This window comes from Capricornis sumatraensis, chromosome 3 (genome assembly GCF_032405125.1).
Source record: "Capricornis sumatraensis isolate serow.1 chromosome 3, serow.2, whole genome shotgun sequence".
NCBI lineage: Eukaryota > Metazoa > Chordata > Mammalia > Artiodactyla > Bovidae > Capricornis > Capricornis sumatraensis.
Genome location: NC_091071.1, coordinates 155,144,549 through 155,163,651, shown reverse-complemented (window position 1 = coordinate 155,163,651; position 19,103 = coordinate 155,144,549). Strand labels below are relative to the sequence as shown.

The window sequence follows — 19,103 nt, the reverse complement described above, 5'->3', positions numbered from 1 at the left end:
TTGTTTCCCTGCTTTGCAGTCATAATATTATAAAGTGAGGGGAACATCCTCTATGCATACATTGCCTTCTTGGCTCAGAGTTGCCAGAGGATAAATGCTTAACTCTTACAGAATCTTCAGCCCCTGCCCAAGGCTACTGAAGTATCACAAACATGTCACAGGCTGTGAATGATAGACCTGACCGGGAGGGAGTAGGCAGAAGGACCAGGGGGCCAGGCACAACTTATGTAAACCCTGTGTCTGGAAGGGAGCTATCACCCCCAACCCCCATCATCCTTCACTCTTTCAGGCTCCAAATATTTTCTTTTTACAAGGAAAAATTAGAAATCCATTAGTTGTGAGATTATGTTAGCTGATGTACAGTGGAAGATCTTAATACACAATGGATAAACTGAGGAGACCATCAAAACCCAGTAAGGAAATCATTAAAATCATTAAAATTAAAATCATTAAAATCACAGTGGAAAAGTGGATACAGGATAAAACCAGACCATTCAAGAAAATAACACAAGTATCTGCTAAACAAAAGAAAATTACTCAACCTCACTAGAGATAAAAAAAAAATACAAAACCAAAATAATGAGATGCTTTCACCTGCTATCAGTTTGGCAGATTACTTTTTTAAATGAATGACAAAATTAGAGGATGAAAGTATACAGAAAAAAAAGATATTTATAATGCCTCAAAATAGTGCCCTATAAGATACTTATTAATTACAAAGAGAAAAACATTTATGGAAGACATCACTGAAGCAGCTTAAAAGATCTGTGAAGTTAAAATTACTAGGAATGGAACAAACCCACATCATGTGCATCCTATAATATCTTGCTTGTGGCATTCCAGCTAAAATTATAGAACCCGAATGGAATCATGGGAAAACATCAGACAAACCCAGGTTGAGGAATACTGTACAAAATAACTGGCTTGGACCCTTCAACAGTCAAGGTCAGAAAAGGCAGACTGAAGAACGTCCAGGTTGAACTAAACAGGCATACCAATTACACACAATTTTTGTCTTTGTATAAGATCCTAGAATAGCAAAAAGGGATTAGTAGAGCAATTCATGAAAACTGAATAAGGCCCATAGATTACATACTATTTCCTCATTTTGATAATTGTATTGTGGTTATATATGATGTTAACATTAGGAGAATACTGGTCAAGAGTATATAGGAATGTTTTATATTATTTTTACAAACTTTTAAAAGTTTTATTTCAAAACAAAACTTAACAATGCTTTAAAGATAATACTTGATGCTGTCCTTTATTCATAGAAACCTAAGTGTCGACAGACAGTAGAACATATAAACACACTATTGTATGTTCCTGCAATGCATGCCAATGGGCATGAAAAATGTACAGCTTATATGATTCATTCATATGAAGTTCAGGAGGAGGTGAGACTATGCTCTGGTGATGGGGGGAAATCAGTGGTTATCTGGGGGTGAGAGTGGTATTTTTTAAAAAGCATTCTAACTACTTGGCTGTGCTAGATTTTAGTTGCGGCATGTGGGATCTAGTTCCCTGATCAGGGATCAAAATCGAGGCCCCTGACTTTGAGAGCTCAAAGTCTTAGGCACTGGACCACCAGGGAAGTCCAGGGGAGCTTTTTGAGGTTCTGGAATGCTCTATATTTTCATCTGGGCAATAGTTACTGGAATCCAGACATATAGTCGTATTTACATTTATTATACTGAAGTTATACTGCACTTATACTGAAGTTATATTTAATAAGGGCTTCCCAAGTGGTTCAGAGGTAAAGAATTTGCCTGCCAGTGAAGGAGATGCAGGAGATGGGAGTTCAGTCCCTGGGTCTGTAAGTTCCCTTGGAGGAAGACATGGCAATCCACTCCAGTATTCTTGCCTGGGAAATCCCGTGGACAGAGGAGCTTGGCAGGCTACAGTCCCTGGGGTCCCAAAGAGTCACACAACTGAGCATGCACACAGTATATTATAATAAAGAAAAAGAAAATGCAAAAAAGATAATAAATGCTGACAGTAGACTAGCAGTCTTGGATTGCTGTTCAGAACAATAACTGAGACACATTTTCCAAAAAGCAATTTGGCGGTTAGTGTGAAGAGCTCTGAAATGAGCTTTTCTTCCAGTTCTCTAGAAACAATTAAATATTTAAACTCCAGTTGAAGTACAAAGATAAACAATGAAACAATCAAAATGCATAGTTAAGAAAATGCTTTAAAAATCTAAGTTACAATCATCTGATAAACTATAATACAAATATTAAATCATATAAAGACTATCCAGTGATCTGGGGAAACACTCATGATATGAGTGACAGAAACTGATCTCAGTGTTATACCTTCACAGGATGTTGATTACGTAAATATTCTATGTTTTCCAGAGATAAAGGGAAGTACTACTTTAAAACGTTAATATTTTTCTCTGGGTTGCAGAATTATGACAGGATTTTGTTTTCTTCGTTATACTTTTTGCTGTCTTTCACTATTTCTAACATGAACATTCATTCCTTTAATAGTGGAAAAGCATAAACATTAATTTCAAAGTATCTAATAGCTTCCTGGTTGAAAAAAATCAGATCAAGATTCAGAAAGGAGAAAACCAACTTCTAATAGAGCCTCCTTTCACCTATCATGCTTTTAACAAAATCTTTGAAGTTCTACTTCACCGCCACCTTTTAAGTCACCTATCATATCAAGACAGGATTTTTTTTTTTTTTTAACTGCAAAAACAAAAAAAGTTCACCTATGCCCTTTCCCCATCAATTAAGCCCTGGCCTCTCAGCTGCCCTGGTGACTCAGAGGGTAATGAATCTGCCTGCAATACAGGAGACCCAGGTTTGATCCCTGGGTCAGGAAGATCCCCTGGAGAAGGGTATGGCCACCCACTCCAGTATTCTTTCTCGGAGAATTCCAGGGACAGAGGAGCCTGGCAGGCATAGTCCATTGGGTCCCAAGGAGTGGGACACAACTGAGAGATTAACACACCCTTTTTCAGCTGCCAACATTCTACCCTCAGAAGCCCTCTTTGCAGGATCATTAACTCCTCCCCTCCTCAGTCCCTGCTTTGATGAGCTGTTTCCCATAAAATGCTGTGAGAACAAAGTTTTTGCCACTTGGCAAAATCAAAACATACCCAGAGATCAAGTTTCTCCTGCAGGCATGATTGCTAAATACACAGCATTAACAAAAAAGCAAGAATGAATCCGGTGTTTTGTTTCATTTTGTTTTATTAAACAAAGAGGTATAAAACTGCCACTTAGCATTTGAGGGAGTAGAGGCAGTATTTCTAAATGGTTCCAAGAAACCAGTACTCCCCATTCCCAAAATTCCTAACCCTGCTCTCAAGATCTCAGGTGGTTCACCTCTTTCCCTACTGCCATCCACCCTGGTACACGCCTAAGGATTCTTTCTTTGTTTTCAAAACACTTTGCTAATTAGCCTACACTGTTTCAAGCCAGAGTCAAGAGGAAAAAAAAATGTGAATCACAGTCTTGCCGGATTTTTCAGTATTTCATTTTCTTAATAGTGGCTCAGACGGTAAAGAATCTGACTGCAGTGCAGGAGACCCAGGTTTGATCCCTGGGTCAGGAAGATGTCCTGGAGAAGGGAATGGCTACACACTCCAGTATTGTTACCTGGAGAATTCCATGGACAGAGGAGGAATCTGGCGGGCTACAGTCCATGGGGTCAAAAAGAGTCAGACACAACTGAGCGACTAACACTTTCACTTTTTTATTTTTTTAATATGTAGAAAATATCTCACCAGGCAAGCCAGATTATAACAACCAGTGTATGCCCCAATTTTAGTATTTCCATAGCTTTCTAACAGAGAAAGGAGCCTTCCCAATGTGTTGCCAGGAAACGGTGACAGTATTATTTTCTTCCGGAAAACTGTGTACCAAATGAAATGCAAGAAAAATGCCATTGCTCGAGACATAATTCTTATCAGGACAACAGAAGATTTAATCATTAACTGTACCCACAGAAGCAAAAGTGCTTTTAAAATTGGGAAGTTTCAGCCTCTTAATTATAAGTCAGAAGTTAAAATTAGATCAGACTTGCTATCAAAAGCCTTCCTAAAATAGTCACCTAATCACATTTTTAAAGTTGGCAGGTGTTTCACCATCATTAACTTCTAGCGATACCTGAATTCCCTTCACAGTGTCCAACAGAAGAAAGCAAACCAATTAAAAAAAAAAAAAGTTATTCATTAATCAAAATCCTTCATCAGTTTCCTGGATAAAAAGGAAGGCGCTAACACTTGAAAACACCATTAAGCTTAAAGGAGGACACAGTCAGGCAGAGTGGTCGAGACCAAATGACCCCAGTTCTGACAGGGGACATCACATTTCTGCCAAGAAAGAAAAGGTTGCGCTCAGCACAGTTACATGCTTCGTTCAACAGGGAGTGCCAGGTACCTGTTGACAGATTAACAGGTTCCAGGCGCATGTTAGCTTGAGAATGCATAGGTGAGGAAGAGAAACCTGGCCTCTTCTCCCCCTCCTCATTACCCCAGTTCCAACTTCACAAAAAATGCTGGAACCAATGATTTAATTGTGATTATGTGCAAGTCTTCAGAGAACCAGAGACTAGCATGTTTTGGCTGCAAGTGGAGACCCACTCAGGTCCCCTCCAGTGAGTTACATAAATCCTCAGAAGTTCTTGGGCTCCAAAATCACTGCAGATGGTGACTGCAGCCATGAGATTAAAAGATGCTTGTTCCTTGGAAGAAAAGCTCTGACAAGGCTAGACAGCATATTAAAAAGCAGAGACATTACTTTGCCAACAAAGGTCCATCTAGTCAAAGCTATGGGTTTTTTTCATCATGTATGGATGTGAGAGTTGGACAATAAAGACGGTTGAGTGCCAAAGAATTGATGCTTTTGAACTGTGGTGTTGGAGAAGACTCTTGAGAGTCCTTTGGACTGCAAGGAGATCAAACCTGTCAATCCTAAAGGATATCAATCCTGAATATCCATTGGAGGGACTGATGCTCAGGCTGAAGCTCCAATACTTTGGCCACCTAATGTGAAGAGCCAAACCACTGGAGAAGACCCTAATGCTGTTAAAGATTGAAGGCAGGAGGAGAAGGGGATGTCAGAGGATTAGATGGTTGGATGGCATCACCAACTCAATGGACATGAGTTTGAGCAAACTCCAGGAAATTGTGAAGGACAGCGAAGCCTGGCGTGTTACAGTCCATGGGGTGGCAAAGAGCTGGACATGACTGAGCAACTGAACAATAACAAGGACACAGACTGTGTCGGCCTCACCCTAAGCCACTCTGTCCTGAAAGTCAGCAGTCCTCCCCCCTTCAGAAGTGGACTCTACCCTTCAAGACTCCTGCTGCTTTCACCACCCATTGCTGAGGACTCTCTGCCTTCCTACTGCTTTCTCTGTCATGAGACTTCTGCTTACGACCTCCTCTTTCTTTCTGAAGTCCATCACCACTCTACCATTTATGTCCCTACCTCTGGGTCTTCCATTCAGACTCCCTAAGGGAGCCACTAAATTGGTTCCCTTAGTCACCCTCCATGATGCAGTATCCCAGTTAGGTGAAGTTCCCATGTGGGGTTGCATCATAAAATACTGACCAGCCTAAACAGGCTGCCTTTGACTTAGGGCTGATCGCTGATCCAATCAGCTTTCAGCTGTAATGATGGGGTCCCATGATTCAAAACATGGCAACTTGCATCTTAAACCACTTGTGCTCTCTTTCCTCCTAAGGCATTTTTAGGTGCAGAAGACACTCAAAGTATCACCAAGGACCCAAAACAGATACTAAGGCTTGATTTTATGTTAGTCTCATGTTTGATGCTGTTTGACTATAACATCGCCATTTCTTTTTTTAAAAAAATATGTATACAAAGCTAACAATGTTGTGATAATTTCAAGTATACAGCAAAGGGATTCAGTCATACATATCCTTGTATCCATTTTCCTCCCTGTTTAGGATTTCCCAGGTGGTGCAGTGGTAAAGAATCTGTCTGCCAGTGCAGGAGATGCAAGAGACAAGTGTTCGATCCCTGGGTCGGGAAGATCCTGTAGAGAAGGAAATGGCAACTCGCTCCAGTATTCCTGCCTGAAAAATCCCATGGAAAGAGCAGCCTGGTGAGCTACAGTAGACATGGGGTTGCAAAGCATAGGACACGACTGAGCAAATAAGCAATCTCCCCTAAAATCCCCTCCCTTCCCGCTGCATACTGAGCAGAGTGCCCTGGGCTATATACAGTGGGACCTTCCTGGTGATTCATTTTAAATACAGCACTGTGTAAAAGTCAATCCCAAACTCCCTTAACTATCTCTTCCCCCATTCTTACCCCCTGGCAACCATAAGTTCATTCTGTAAGTTTGTGAGTCTGTTTCTGTTCCTTTCTTTCTAGATTCTGCACACAAAGGATGACATCATCATTTCTTAAATGCTTCAGCACTAGGTCCCTCAGTTCCCCACACAGGCATCACCATTCAACCTCACACTCTTTCTCAGGAAGCACAGTGACACCTCAAGAACCTTTCTCAAGACCAAGTCTGAGCTGAAAATTCTGATTGGCACATGGGATGAAACTGACTTGCTATTCCCTGTCTGTAGGATGAGGTCCAAATTCTGCAGGAAGCCACACTTCAACTCTGGCTCTAGCCCAACACTACAGCCAATATAACACCAACTTCTTTACACAACTGGATAATCTTCATTTGTCCTTCCAGATCCACTCTCCATGTTTCTCCAGTGTGGGGCTGACCGTGAATTGCATCAGCCCAGGCTCCCTGGCTTCTGACTGAATTTGGAGGGAAAGAGGCAACTGTTGGGATAGGAGAAGGCATACAGAGAAGTTAGAAATAAGTTTCCCTTTCAGCTCCTGCCCGGTTGTGGCAGTTTCTCCACTAAAGGGCTCATTTCCGTGAGGGGCCTCTCTGATGCTAAGCTCTCCTTGGGTCTGGGGATACCAGAATGCCATCGTCTCCCCTCACCTTTTTAGGCTAAAGTCGTCTGTTTTAGGATACTTCATCATCCCATGCTGATTTTTCCCAACTCTTCCTACAGCTTTGTAAAGGATCCCATCTTTGAACTTCAACTGCTCATTCATTCCCCCTTTAAAAGGTCCCACATATTCTACATTCTTCCCATATACTCTGCAGCCTGTCTTTTCTTTTTAATATGTATTCATTTTGCTGTGCCAGGTCTTAGTTGCACCACGCAGGATCTTTAGTTGTTGCGTGTGAACTTCTTACTTGTGGTATGTGGCCTCTAGTTCCCTGACCAGGGATGGAACCCGGGCACTGGGAATGTGGAGTCTTAGCCACTGGACCTTTAGGGAAGTCCCTGCAGCCTGTTTCCCCATCTTTAAAAATCATACTAATATGATACACTGGTTAAAATACTAATGTGCTATTTTTAACCAAGATCCATATTTTACTCAGATGTCCTTAGTTTTTACCGAATGCTTTTTTTTGTTCTGTTCCAAGGTCCCATCCACGACTCCACAATTACACTTCTTTGTCTACTGCCTTAGGTTCCTCTTGGCTGTGACTGTTTCTCAGACATCCCTTATGATTGATGACCTTGACAGTGTTGAAGAGGACAGGTGTTTTGTAGAATGTCCCTCAACTGGGATTTGCCTGGTGTCTTTCTCATGATTAGAATGAGAGTTTGGGGGAAGAGTTTGGCTTCCCTGGTGGCTCAGAGGTTAAAGTGTCTGCCTGGAATGCGGGAGACCCTGGTTCGATCCCTGGGTTGGGAAGATCCCCTGGAGAAGGAAATGGCAACCCACTCCAGTACTCTTGCCAGGAGAATCCCACGGAGGGAGGAGCCTGGTAGGCTACAGTCCATGGGGTCTCGAAGAGTCGGACACGACTGAGCGACTTCACTTTCACTTCACTTTGGGGGAAGAAGGTCACAGAGGTGAAGTGCCATTTTCAACACAGATCAAGAAATTATCATGTCAGTGCACACCAAGAGCACACACATCAACATGACTCACTCATCACTGTTGACATCAGCCTGGATCATCTGGCTGAGGTGGCATTGTCAGGTTTTACACTGTAAAATAACTCTTTTTTTCTCCCCGTCTCCCTCTTTCCATACTGTACTCTTCAGAAGGAAGTCACTATGTGCAGCCCACACTTAAGGAGAGGGAAGTTATGATTTCTCCCCCTGGAGTAGAGCCTATGTTTCCTTTTTTTCTCCATTCCTTCATTTCTTTCTTTCTTTTTTTTTTTTTTTTTTGTAAATTGCAGTAAAATATGGTGACTCAGTTGGTAAAAAATCCACTTGCAATGCAGGAGACCCAGGTTTGATCCGAGAGACAGGAAGTTCCCCTACAGAAGGAAATGGCAACCCATTCCAGTATTCTTGCCTGGAAAATTCCATGGACAGGGGAGCCTGGCAGGCTGCAGTCCATGGGGGGGGGTGGGGGTGGGGGGGTGGGGCCTGGTGGGCAAAGAGTTGGACCTACTGAGCGACTAAACCACCACTACCATATATAACATAAAAGTTGCCATGTAATCATTTTTAAGAGTTTCAGTGACCCCTTATCAGTAAACCATCTGTCTCCTGCTGGAACTCTTTTTATGCCAAGATGAACTTATCACTACTCACCGAAAATAATAGTAATGTGTCTTTATGTTTCATTACATGAGATTTCCATGTAAGAAAAACAGAGTCTCATATTTTCAAGTATTTGCTACCTACTGCCCTTTAAGCCTTGATTCAAAACATCATGGGTTCCCCGATAGAGATCACCATGACTCCTGCTCTCGTCTCCCTGACCACCTATTTCTCCTTGAATTCTAGTATTTGCTGCATTGCATTATTTTCTTGGTGGCTTTCCCAGGGCAGGAACTGAATCTCCTGTAGCTTGTACCTTTAAGGCTGAGAACTGTCCTAGAAACACAGTAGCTGATCAATAAATGTTAGCTGGCAATCAAGGAAGCAAAGATGAGACAGAAGCAGAGATGGCCTATTTTCTCCAAAGAGTAAAGAGACTGTTAATATCTAAGACTGGTGAGGGTGTACGAAAAGCTGCACTCATAGCTATGTATCCCTCCACCCTTTCTGCATGACAAGTTGGTAATACTTATTGAAAGCCATAATATATACATATTTCTACCCAGCAATTACAAGCCTGGAAATTTAAATTAAGAAAGCAATCAAAGACTGACATCAGTCTTGGCAATGATTTTTTGGATTTGACACCCAAAGTGGAAGCAACAAAAGCAAAGAGAAACAAGTTGGACTACATTCAGTTAAAAGGCTTCTGCATGGCAAAGGAAACCTGGGAAGCCTTGAGGGCATTATGCTAAGTGAAATAAGTCAGATGAAGATAAATAATGTATGATCTCACTTATATGTGGAATCTAAACAACAACAAACAACTCACAAATACAGACAACAAGTTGACGGTTGCCAGAATGAGGGTGGGGCTTCCCACATGGCTCCATGATAAAGAATCTGCCTGCCAGTGCAAGGAGATACAGGACGTGTCGGTTTGATCCCAGGGTTGGAAAGATTCCCAGGAGAAGGAAATGGCTATCCACTCCAGTATTCTTGCCTGGAGAATCCCCTGGACAGGAGTGCCTGGCAGGCTACAGTCCATAGGGTCACAGAGTCGGACATGACTGAGAGCATGCACACACATGCACGCAGAGGTGGGAGGTGGAGGACAGCAATGAGCAAAATAGATGAAGATGGTCAGAAGATACAAACATCCAGTTAAAAAATAAATAAGTCATGAAGATGTAATGAACAGCATGATAACTATGGTTAATACTGTATTGTCTATTTGAAAACTGCTGAAAGAGCAGATCTTAAAAGTCCGGATCATAAGAAAAAGAACTGTAACTCTGTATGGTGATGGATGTTACCTAGACTTACTGTGGTGATCACATCACAATATATACAAATATTGAATCATGTTGCATACTTGAAACTAATAAGTTGTGTCAGTGATATCTCAGTTCAAAAACTAGACTGTCGGGACTTCCCTGGTGGTCCAGTGGTAAAGAATCTGCCTTGCAATGCAGGGAACGTGGGTGGGTTCAGTTACTGGTTGGGGAACTAAGACCCCACATGCTTTGGAGCAACTGAACCCATGTACCACAATGAAAGAGCCTGTGTGTCGCAACTAAGACTCGATTCAGCCAAATAAATAATAAATATTTTTAAAAATAAATAAATAAAAACAAGACTACCAAGATATGTGGGGCTTCCCCAGTGGCTCAGCAGTAAAGAATCTGCCTGTAATGCAGAAGCTCCAGGAGACATGGGTTGGATCCCTGGGTGGGGAAGATCCTCTGGAGAAGGAAATGGCAAAACTCCAGTATTCTTGCCTGGATAATCCCAGGGACAGAGGAGCCTGCAGGCTACACACAAAAAAATAATATTTTTAAAGCAGAAACTAGAAAGAAACTAAAGGCTTACCAAGAGGTGGACTAAATTATAGTACATCCATGCTATGGAGCAATATATAGCCATTAAAATTCAGGCTGAACATTTACCAGGTGCTTATCTTTCAGCAGTGGTATAATGGACATGGGTTTAACTTTTTCTTTGTATTTTTTCTCATATTTTTGCATCGGAACCATATCTGCAACTAGGAAAAAAAATGATCAAATGTACCTTTTCACAGAGGCTTATTTTGCCATTTCCAACCTGAGCATCCAGCTAAAGATCAAGGCTTGAAGGCTGATTGTTGGACAGTTTAGATATAATCAAGTCAAAATGCCAATAGACACCATGACTGCTGCTTCCAGCCATCACTACCCTTGTCCTAAACACACTAAGGGAGGTGGGTCCCAGGGAAAGAGATTCAGAGCTTCCTACTTCTGTTTGCCAGCTTCTCTGGGGCCCCGGGCTTCACAGGTGGCTCAGTGGTAAAAAATCCACCTGCCGATGTACAAGACGCAGGAGACACAGGTTTGATCCTTGGTCTGGGAAGATCCCCTGAAGTAAGAAATGGTAACCCACTCCAGTATTCTTGTCTAGCAAATCCCATGCACAGAGGAGCCTGGCGGGCTACAGTCTATGGAGTCACAAAGAGTCAGACAGGACTTGGCAACTGAGCACACATACACTGGGGCCCTACTTCTGACCTGGATCCTGGACGTTGGTTTTTTGCTTGTTTGTTTTTTTAATTTTTTATTTAACTGCATCAGGTGTTAATTGCGGCATGTGGGATCTAGTTCCCTGACCAGAGACCAAACCTGGACGCCCTACATTAGCAGTACGGAGTCTTAGCTGCTGAACCACCAAGGAAATCCCTGTTTGTTTTGTTTTTAAAGCTTCTCTAACTGACTGTAATGTATAGCCATAGTTGGAAACCCAAGGTTCTATTCCACTCTACTCATTTTGAGGATGGACAACAGAGGCCTGCTGCTGCTATGTCGCTTCAGTCGTGTCTGACTCTGTGCGACCCCATAGACGGCAGCCCACCAAGCTTCCCTGTCCCTGGGATTCTCCAGGCAAGAACACTGGAGTGGGTCGCCATTTCCTTCTCCAATGCAGGAAAGTGAAAAGTGAAAGTCAAGTCGCTCAGTCGTGTCTGACTCTTCAAGACCCCATGGACTGCAGCCCACCAGGCTCCTCCGTCCATGGGATTTTCGAGGCAAAAGTACTGGAGTGGGGTGTAATTGCCTTTTCCCAACAGAGGCCTAGAGAAGTTCAAAATGACATCAGCACAGAGCTAGACCCTGGTCCTTTGCACTTTAACAAGCCAATAAAATTAAGGGTGGTGTTTTATAGATTGACAGTCTTGGAGGACCCCAAAAATTTTAAGAGGAAAATGCGGATGGAGTGCAAAGACTTCTAAAAATAACCTACTTATCAAATAGTATTTATCCAGCACAGTGCAATTTGGAAACATTAACCACAGTCTAACGTAACAATGGGAAAGGCACTACAAAATCTAACTTGATGCAACTGTATTGAGCAAGCAAAGAGGACAGAAATCAAAATACCATTGTATTCAAGGTTGGCTTTACTCCAGAACAAATAAACGTAATTCTGTCCAGGCCTTTGTCCCCCACTTAGTTGGGTCCAAAGACCCCTGCCTAGTGCTCCTGGTGACTTCCAAGAATGTCCTCCTCTGGTTACTCCTGCAAACCAGTTACCTTTACAAACCAAGAGCAATTGCTCCTCTTTCCATTAAGTCTCTACCCTGACTGAGAACAGTCCCAATACCTCACACGTCCTCCATGATGGAGACAGAATAAGGCCTCGAGCTGGTTTCCGAGGAAGGTGCACATGTGGAAAGAAGTTTAAACGTAAGTCACGGATCTGACTGTGTAATATCAGGAAAGTCCTCAACAAAGCATTTAACTCTTTAGGACTCAAACTTTTTCTGTCTGTGACACGTAGGCCCACTGGGAAATCTATGAGGTCCAGTCTAATTTATACCATGACAGCTTTGTGCAAGTTCAGCCCAGCCTGGTTTGTAGATGATGTAGTTAATCTTTAAGCTAGAAGTGTGTGGTGTTACAACAATGTGTAAAGGAAGCCCTTCTTCATTTTCCTACTTGTCCCTGCTTTATAAGCACTACAAGAAATACAGAAAGCATGAAAGGTAAGAAAAAATTAGACTTTTACTATCTGAAGTCACTCAGGGGCTTCCCAGATGGCTCAGGGGTAGAAAATCAGCCAGCTGCAGGTTTGATCCCTAGATTGGGAAGATTCCCTGGAGGTGGAAATGGCAAGCCACTCCAGTATTCTTGCCTAGGAAATCCCATGGACAGAGGAGCCTAGAAGGCTCCATATAGTCCATGGGGTCACAAAAGGTCAGACACAACATAGCAACTAAACAACAACAAAGCCACTCAGCGAAGAAAACAACTTCTCTGTTGTCTGATATATCTTAAATCAATACCTTGGTGCTGCCTGACTTCTAGATTATGTGGAAAAATTTGATTTTCAATATTTATACTTCAGTTTTTGAAAATCTTCAGTTTCTTATCTTGAATGTTGAACAGTCTCTTTGTCATGATATAACGAGCAAAGTGTTGGATGGGAGGGGGAAACCCTACCATTTGGTTCACTGAACACCCAAGCAGTAAGAAGATACTTCTCTGCAAAAAAAAAACCTCCTTGTTAAGCTTTTAAAGGGCAATTTTATATTGCAATCTGCACTCACTCATTTATAAAATTCACTGAGCTCTCAGGCACCAGGTCATGAGGAGCAAATAATAAGCACTGTAGACAAGTTTCCTGCATTCTTAGAGCTTATCATCCCCTGGAAGAGGCTAGCAATAATCAGCCACAAAGTGGTACGCTAACCCACGTGATAAAAGCTGTGATGAAAACTGCTAAGAAAAGAGAATCTATAAAAAGAGGAGGGAGATTGGAGAGTGAGTGAAAGTGTCTCCTGAGGAACTGACCTTTGAAACTGAAGGATGAGTGGGAGTTAACTCAGAGGATGGACAGGCAATTCAGACAAGCCACAAGCCAGGCAGAGGCCAAGGGGAAGAGTAGCTAATTGGAGAGAAGTTTTGTCTGCTGTCCCTTTAAGGTCCTATCAATTATCTGAGGGCAAGTATGCAATCATCTTGCTTTGGGAACTCCACCTGTACTTGCAAAATATGAATCTTCCCAAGTCACTTGATACCAACCCACCTTTAAAAACATTATCCCATTATTTATCAAGTGCTCTCATTTTTTTGCCCATTGCATGTGGGGATTTCCTATCATGGATTTTGAACCCTCTTACATGATCTATAGTGAGTGAGGTCCTGTGTAGGATGGAAAGGGAATTGGGGATCTAAGTATACATATAGCTGATTCACTTTGCGGTACACAGCATTGTGAAGCAATTTTACTCCAATTAAAAAAAACTGTTTTAAAAGAGGAAAGAAAGGGGATGACCCTTTCATTTCCTTCACTGAAAGGAGCAAGATAACTCCTTTCTACAAGAAAACCTGCTCCTCTTGCTTTTAAAGGGCAGGAGGTTTCTTTTCCAGATCTGAAAGTTAAATGACTAAGGGTAAGGTTTGAAACAGTTTGAGAAATACTAGTGGAAAACTGTGCTCTTCCTCAGCTCCCTGGACTAAAGAAACAGAGTAGATGCTAGAGAAGAGAGCAACAGGGAGCAGCCCATGCATCTACCTGTGGATATAAACTGTGTGCCCAGAAAATGCCAGACAGCGTTTCAGGAATGAGGCAGGTTCTTAATCTCTCCTCTCTGCACCATTTTAAAGAGAAAGCAAGAGGAAAGGGGCAGGGGCTCTGGAAGGTCTCTAAAAGTTTCTGGGTGTCCTGTGGGATGGAGAAGGAAACTCAAAAGGAGAAAAGAAAATATCGCGGAGGAAGATTTCTCTGGAGTGGAACCCACCGCCCACCCCCACCCTCTAATTAAATCCTACCATTTAACCCCCACAGTATTCCATTCCCCGTGAAAGCCAGGTTCTTCATAATTCCTCAGTTAATAGATCTAGAAGTCTACACATAAATACATGCCACCTTCCTGTCATCAAACTTCTAGGAAGAAAAAACGCCTGGTTTCCTCCTCCACCACCAAGACCACCACCCCCATCAAAAAGTTGTAATCCAACGTTTCCCTTTTCCTTTGTCACACTTTCCACCTCCCCTGCGGGAAGGGCACAGATGCTGTCCGGGCCCAAGGTGTCTCACTGCTGCCAGGAGTCCGCCCTCCCAGAGGGCAGCCCTGCGCCCTGGCACGTTGGCATCTGCAGCCTGTCTCGTCTCTCGCTCCTGGAGTCCTTGTGCACTGCGCCGATGCGCTGGCTTCCCAAAGCCGCAGTGGATTGTATAACCACACTGTGCAGCCTGAAGGACAGTGTCGTGAGTCTCCCTCCTGACAGCATCTGTTCAGAGTCACTTGGTGTCGGCTAAAAAGAGACCCACCAAGCCAGCGGGACCCGAAGGCTCTAGGGGAAGGTGGGAGCGAAGCGCGCTGTCTGGACAACAGCACTGTTAGTAGGCGGTGGGGTGGGTAAATCTCTCCAGCAGCAGTATTTAAACCCGCAGTTCTGTCTGGAGAGCCGGCGGTGCAGGACGGTGAGGAGCAAGCGGAGTTCAACTGCACCATCTTAGTGTGGATCAAACAAAGGGGATGGCGCGGAAACTCACAATGAGGGAGGGGGGAGTTGTCGGAATTTCTCCCCAGAGAAGCCTCTCCCGAAAATGACAATGACATCTCCGCTCCTCTTTTCAATTATGTAACTCTCATACATTTGGAAGAATATACATGAACATATACTTAGCACGGCAGAAAATCTCTAAAGAGACTCTTTAAAAAAATCTCTAAATAGCTTTAGCTCAGGGTCCATCTGAAGTCTTAACAGACCTAGTTGTCACCTGGCAGCGTTAGAGGGTGTCATCCTAGGGGTGGGACTCACTGCGCGAACAGCCGGGTCACCACCGGCGACGCGGCCCTCTCGGCTCGGCAAGAATCGCCGGAAGCCCCTCGCCGCGTCGCGGGGTCGGCTGGACCTACGCAGGCTGCAGAGCGATCTGCCCCTTTCACCTCCCCCCTCTGCGAACACCTGGCCCGTGGTTACCTGCGGGGCCGCCAGTCTCCGCAGCCCATTGGCCGGCTCCCCGGCGCCCTTGCCTTTGGCGGCGGGGAGATGCCCGAGCTCGGGCGTCCGCGCCTCGCCGTCCGCGGGGCCCGCGCCGTTCTCGCTGGGGCCTTCATCCGGCGCGGGGAAGAGCCCGCAGCGGCGCTGGAAGCGGGCGACGAGCTGGGAATCCTGCAGGCTCCAGAGCAGCTCGGCCATGGTGCTCCAGGAGCAGCCGCCGCCGCCACCGCCCGGTGCCCTCTGCTCGCGCCTTCCCTCCCGCCCTCGCCCGCGCCGGGCTGGGCGCTCGGGGTGGCTGGCGGGCGGGCGGAGCCCGGGGCGCCAGCCAACAGGTGCGCCGCTCGGGTCCTAGCGCCCGCCCCCCGCGCGCGCGGACGTCCAGGTGTTCGCCTCCACCTTGCGCAGGGCACGTCCCGGCTCCTTTCCTTCCGGCGGGCCCGCGCGGACTCGGGTGATCTCTGGCGTCCGGCAGGCTCGAAACTGGGCGAAAAGGTACAGGTGTCCCCACCCCTGTCGGCTGGTGCATAAGTGCCACCTAATGGGGAGCGGCCGCGCACGTGTGGATCTGCGTGAGTCCACTTGGCGCGCACTGGCCGATCGCTTAGGGACCTTCCTGTTCACTATTGATCTCAAAGAGAGGTGAGATTTTCCACCACCACCATCCACCCCCCCCCCCCCCGCAACTCCCCGCATCCAGCCTCTAGTCTCTGCTTTTACCCACTTCTGGCAGGGAGCGCGAGCCCCGCTAGAGAACATTTTTTGAGTTCTTGCCAAATTCTGCGTGATGTCTCATCTCCCCACAGCCCCAAACTTCTGCGACATTGCTCAAGAACCAACCGAGTGGGTTTCGAGTGGATTCCGAGTCATCCCTCCGCCTCCCTGCCCTTGCCCTTGTGATTTGGCAACTGGGGAACACCTAGATACGTGGAGAGGAACACTGATTCTTTCTTTCTTGGTGTTCCGCATTAAGAAAGATGGTGCTTGCCCCTCCCACCGACTTTTTTTTTTTCCCCACTCTGCCTTTAGACACTTGAGACCCAACGAGAACAAGGTGTTGAAGGATCTGGAGGAGTTGACTTCTCCTCGTACCAGCGCGGGCTTTAGATATCTCAGCAGAAGAGCAAAGAAAACATCCTGCCTGTCGACCTTGATTTTGCCTTCTCCCTCCTGAATCCTCTCGAGACACTGCACTTCCTCACAGAGAAAGCCAACAGTCAAATTAGGCCCAGCTGACCAGCCTGCAAGGAAAGTGCAATTCAATCCGTCTTCAGTCTGCAGCTGAAGCCTGGGGTTTCCTGGTAGCCCCCATGTAAAGCTGCTAAGTATTTGGTTGCACACATGACTAGGGAGACACACCTGCACATCACCGATCATGTTTATCCAGTTGTCAGTTCAGGCCAGGAAGTCTTTCGGATGTACCCTTCAAGGATGACGTGGTCTCCCTTGTGTCTTCGTTTCTGCTCTTCTTCCCAGTCCTGTCTGGCAAGCAAGATCAAGGTGGCTGAGAGAGCAATAAAATTCTTGGCAAATAACCATTTTCTACTTAATTTACAGAAGAGACACCGAACTGCTGGCCCAATCAGGCTGTGTCACACAAAGAGATGTTCAGTCCTAGAAGCAGAAGGCTCCTCTTCCATCTGCTGTGGTCATTTACAGCCACTGGGACCAAATTCTAGAGAAGGTAATGGCAACCCACTCCAGTACTCTTGCTTGGAAAAATCTCATGGATGGAAGAGCCTGGTAGGCTGCAGTCCATGAGGTCTCGAAGAGTCCGATATGACTGAGCGACTTCACTTTCACTTTTCACTTTCACGCATTGGAGAAGGAAATGGCAACCCACTCCAGTGTTCTTGTCTGGAGAATCCCAGGGACGGGGAAGCCTGGTGGGCTGCTGTCTAGGGGGTTGCACAGAGTCAGACACGACTGGAGTGACTTAGCAGCAGCAGCAGCAGGGACCAAATTCTGTAGGGTTTTCTCTTTTTTTGGCTGTGCTGGGTCTTTGTTGCTGAGCATGGGCTTTCTTGAGTTGCAGTGAATGAATGGGGCTACTATCCAGTTGTGGTGCCAGGCTTCTCATTGCAGTGGGTTCTCTTATTGCAGAGCATGGGCTGTAGACGTGAGGGTCCAGTAGTTGCGGCACATGGGTTTTAGTTGCTCCCCAGCATGTAGAATCTTCTGGGACCAGGGATAGAACCTGTGTCCCCGGCATTGGCAGGTGGATTCTTAACCACTGGACCACCAAGGAAATCCTGTGGTTCTGTTTTTAAAGTAGGAATTGTGGCTCAGGACCTTTTCTTTTTATATAATAAAGAAATATGCTTTCCCATGAAGACACTTAAGTTATATAGTTCCCAAATTTGATGTTGTGATTTCCCTTTCTCCCAAATAGTAGAGTCAAAGCCAAACATGGCATATGGAGCACAAGGCCAAAAAATGCATATTCAGACAAGGCATTTTTATCCCCTTGGGGACTGGGTACTAACCCCAGCTTCCAGTGGCTTATGACATCACTGTGGGCCTCAGTTGCCTTCCCTGATGAAATGACATTCCTTGATTCTTGGGTGTGGCAGTCCTTGTCTTGAGGCAATATCACGCCATCTCCTTCTTTGTTGTCACAGAGCATTCTCCCAGTGTGACTCTCTGTGCCCAGATCTCCCTCTTCTTATAGGGACACCAGTCCCAGTCTTTGGATTAGGGTCTATTCTAAACCAGTCTGGTGCATCCTAACATGATTACATCTGCAAAAATTACATTTCCTCCACATTCACAGGTTCTGGGTGCACATGAATTTGGAGCAAATGCTACTCAACCCAGTTAAGTGTCAGGTTGGCCAAAAAAGCTCCTTTGAGTTTTTCCCACAAGATGTTATAAAAAAATATAAATTCTGTGTTACAAATTATAAGCTTTTTGGCCAACCCAATTCTTACTCTGTGCCAGGCATGTGCTTAGTACTTTCACACCATAACTAATTTAATCACATTTTATCCTCCCAGTAGCCCTCTGAATTAGCCACTCATCCTTCATGTATTTGACAATTATGCATTTACTAATGTCAGACACTATTCTAGGACTGGGGATGCATCAGTTAAAAAACCAGAGCTCCTAGATCATGAAACTTATATTTTAGTAGTGTTAGTCACTCAGTCATATCTGGCTCTTTGCGACCCCATGGATTGTAGCCCACCAGGCTTCTCTAAGCATTCCCTGGTGGCTCAGAGGTTAAAGCATCTGCCTCCAATGCAGGAGACCCGGGTTTGATCCCTGGTTCAGGAAGATCCCCTGGAGAAGGAAATGGTAACCCACTCCAGTATTCTTGCCTGGAGAATCCCATGGACGGAGAAGCCTGGTAGGCTACAGTCCATGGGATCGCAAAGAGTCAGCCATGACTGAGCGACTTCACTTAGGCTCCTCTATCCAAGGGGATTCTCCAGGCAAGAACACTGGAGTGGGTAGCCATGTCCTCCTCCAGGGGATCTTCCTGACCCAGGGATTGAACTTGGGTCTCCTGCATTGCAGGCAGATTCTTTACCATCTGAGCCACCAGGGACAGCTATTTTTAAAAAATCAAATAAATCTGTATTTTTAGTGAGTGACAAATG

At 44.9% G+C, this 19,103-nt stretch overlaps 1 protein-coding gene across 1 annotated transcript in view; it reads right to left on the bottom strand.

The window, feature by feature from the left end:
- SGPP2 (sphingosine-1-phosphate phosphatase 2) overlaps positions 1–15,702 on the bottom strand; it is a 155,819-nt gene extending 140,117 nt beyond the window's left edge. Inside the window, exon 1 of the mRNA XM_068968483.1 lies at positions 15,484–15,702. Within this exon, the coding sequence (XP_068824584.1) occupies positions 15,484–15,702 (219 nt within the window). The remainder of the gene's footprint in view (positions 1–15,483) is intronic.
- Positions 15,703–19,103: the final 3,401 nt, after the last annotated feature.